The sequence below is a fragment of the Oncorhynchus mykiss genome, chromosome 32 (assembly GCF_013265735.2).
Source record: "Oncorhynchus mykiss isolate Arlee chromosome 32, USDA_OmykA_1.1, whole genome shotgun sequence".
In the NCBI taxonomy this organism is placed as follows: domain Eukaryota; kingdom Metazoa; phylum Chordata; class Actinopteri; order Salmoniformes; family Salmonidae; genus Oncorhynchus; species Oncorhynchus mykiss.
This window is the reverse complement of record NC_050572.1, coordinates 1,783,979-1,786,478: the sequence shown is the minus strand read 5'-3', so window position 1 is coordinate 1,786,478 and position 2,500 is coordinate 1,783,979. Positions and strand designations below refer to the sequence as shown.

The following is a 2,500-nucleotide window of genomic DNA, read 5'->3' as shown; positions in this document are numbered from 1 at the left end:
ATTTTACTGTAAGGTCTACACCAGACGCCCGTGACAAATAAACTTTGATTTGATAATATTATAATCTACTAACATAGTATCTATAATAACACTATAATATTATCAAGGGTTAGGGGTCAGAGGTTAGGGTACGTACCGGAGAGAGGTTCCCCATCATGAGGAAGGCGGTGAGGGTGGAGTCAAACAGGAAGGCGATCCTCTTGGTGGGTGGGGCAGCAGGACCAGGGTTACTCAGGCTGCTCACACTGGTGTTGTCTAACACACAGAGAGAGAAGAACTCATAATCCCACGATGCTGTGGATTGGATTGTTTTAAGACAGCACAAACAGACCTGGGATCAGGCTAGAGCCGCCTTACTCAGGGGTTACTTTGGGCAGCCTGAGCCAGATCCAGGGCTTGTGGTGTGTTCTGGGAGGTAACCGTGGAGATTCTCACCTTGGTTCTCCAGGCTGGTGGTGTCTGTAGCAGAGGATCCAGCCTCCATCACAGGACTTCCCTGTTCCCACGACAGCAGCATCTGTTTGGGGTCCACAGTGCTCCTGGGACACGGGGTGGGGAACATACATTAACACTAGGCCTGTGTGTGTTAGGGGCGTGTGTCTTATAGTGTGGATGTGATTTATTCATGTGCGTTACATCTGCTATTGTATTCAGAGTATTGACATTCCCTTGGGTTTGGTGCTGTGTTAACATGTCCCAAGAGTCTTTAAAGAGGCTCAAAGAGGGAGCCCTGCAGTGTATGTTTATGGATTTACCTGCCACAAAAGGCTTCCATAGGCTTGAAGTGGTTTTGAGACCATATATAGTGTTCTAGTAGTATAGTAGTGCAGTGATATAGTGATATAGTGTTGTAGTAGTCTAGTTGTACAGTGATATAGTGTTGTAGTAGTATAGTAGTGCAGTGATATAGTAGTGTGGTGATATAGTAGTGTAGTGATATAGTAGTGTGGTGATATAGTAGTGTAGTGATATAGTAGTATAGTAGTGCAGTGATATAGTAGTGTGGTGATATAGTAGTGTAGTGATATAGTAGTGTGGTGATATAGTAGTGTAGTGATATAGTAGTATAGTAGTGCAGTGATATAGTAGTGTGGTGATATAGTAGTGTGGTGATATAGTAGTGTGGTGATATAGTAGTGTAGTGATATAGTAGTATAGTGATATAGTAGTGTAGTGATATAGTAGTATAGTGATATAGTAGTGTAGTGATATAGTAGTATAGTGATATAGTAGTGTAGTGATATAGTAGTATAGTAGTGCAGTGATATAGTAGTATAGTGATATAGTAGTGCAGTGATATAGTAGTGTAGTGATATAGTAGTATAGTGATATAGTAGTGTAGTGATATAGTAGTATAGTGATATAGTAGTGTAGTGATATAGTAGTATAGTAGTGCAGTGATATAGTAGTATAGTGATATAGTAGTGCAGTGATATAGTAGTGTAGTGATATAGTAGTATAGTGATATAGTAGTGCAGTGATATAGTAGTGTAGTGATATAGTAGTGTAGTGATATAGTAGTATAGTAGTGAAGTGATATAGTAGTATAGTGATATAGTAGTGTAGTGATATAGTAGTATAGTAGTGCAGTGATATAGTAGTATAGTGATATAGTAGTGCAGTGATATAGTAGTGTAGTGATATAGTAGTGTAGTGATATAGTAGTATAGTAGTGCAGTGATATAGTAGTATAGTGATATAGTAGTGTAGTGATATAGTAGTATAGTGATATAGTAGTGTAGTGATATAGTAGTGCAGTGATATAGTAGTGTAGTGATATAGTAGTGCAGTGAAATAGTGTTCTAGTAGTATAGTAGTGCAGTGATAGTGATAGTGTTATAGTAGTCTAGTTGTACAGTGATATAGTGTTGTAGTAGTAGAGTAGTGCAGTGATATAGTAGTGTAGTGATATAGTAGTGTGGTGATATAGTAGTATAGTAGTGCAGTGATATAGTGATAGTGGTGTAGTAGTCTAGTTGTACAGTGATATAGTGTTGTAGTAGTAGAGTAGTGCAGTGATATAGTAGTGTAGTGATATAGTAGTGTAGTGATATAGTAGTATAGTAGTATAGTGATATAGTAGTGTAGTGATATAGTAGTGTAGTGATATAGTAGTATAGTGATATAGTAGTGTAGTGATATAGTAGTGTAGTGATATAGTAGTGCAGTGATATAGTGTTGTAGTAGTAGAGTAGTGCAGTGATATAGTAGTATAGTGATATAGTAGTGCAGTGATATAGTAGTATAGTAGTATAGTGATATAGTAGTGCAGTGATATAGTAGTATAGTGATATAGTAGTGTAGTGATATAGTAGTGTAGTGATATAGTAGTATAGTGATATAGTATTGTAGTGTTGTAGTAGTATAGTGATAGTAGTGCAGTGATATAGTAGTATAGTGAAATAGTAGTGTAGTGATACAGTAGTGTAGTGATATAGTAGTGTGGTGATATAGTAGTATAGTAGTATAGTGATATAGTAGTGTAGTGATACAGTAGTGT

General features: G+C 37.2%; 1 protein-coding gene across 2 annotated transcripts in view; it reads right to left on the bottom strand.

Annotated features, from left to right (window-relative positions):
• Positions 1 to 2,500, bottom strand: part of fam91a1 (family with sequence similarity 91 member A1) — a 113,564-nt gene that overhangs the window by 38,640 nt on the left and 72,424 nt on the right. For both annotated transcript variants that reach the window (XM_036970971.1, XM_036970972.1), the window contains exons 12-13: positions 436 to 539; positions 137 to 255 (exon numbers count right to left, since the gene is read on the bottom strand). In XM_036970971.1, coding sequence (XP_036826866.1) covers positions 137 to 255; positions 436 to 539 — 223 coding nt within the window. The remainder of the gene's footprint in view (positions 1 to 136; positions 256 to 435; positions 540 to 2,500) is intronic.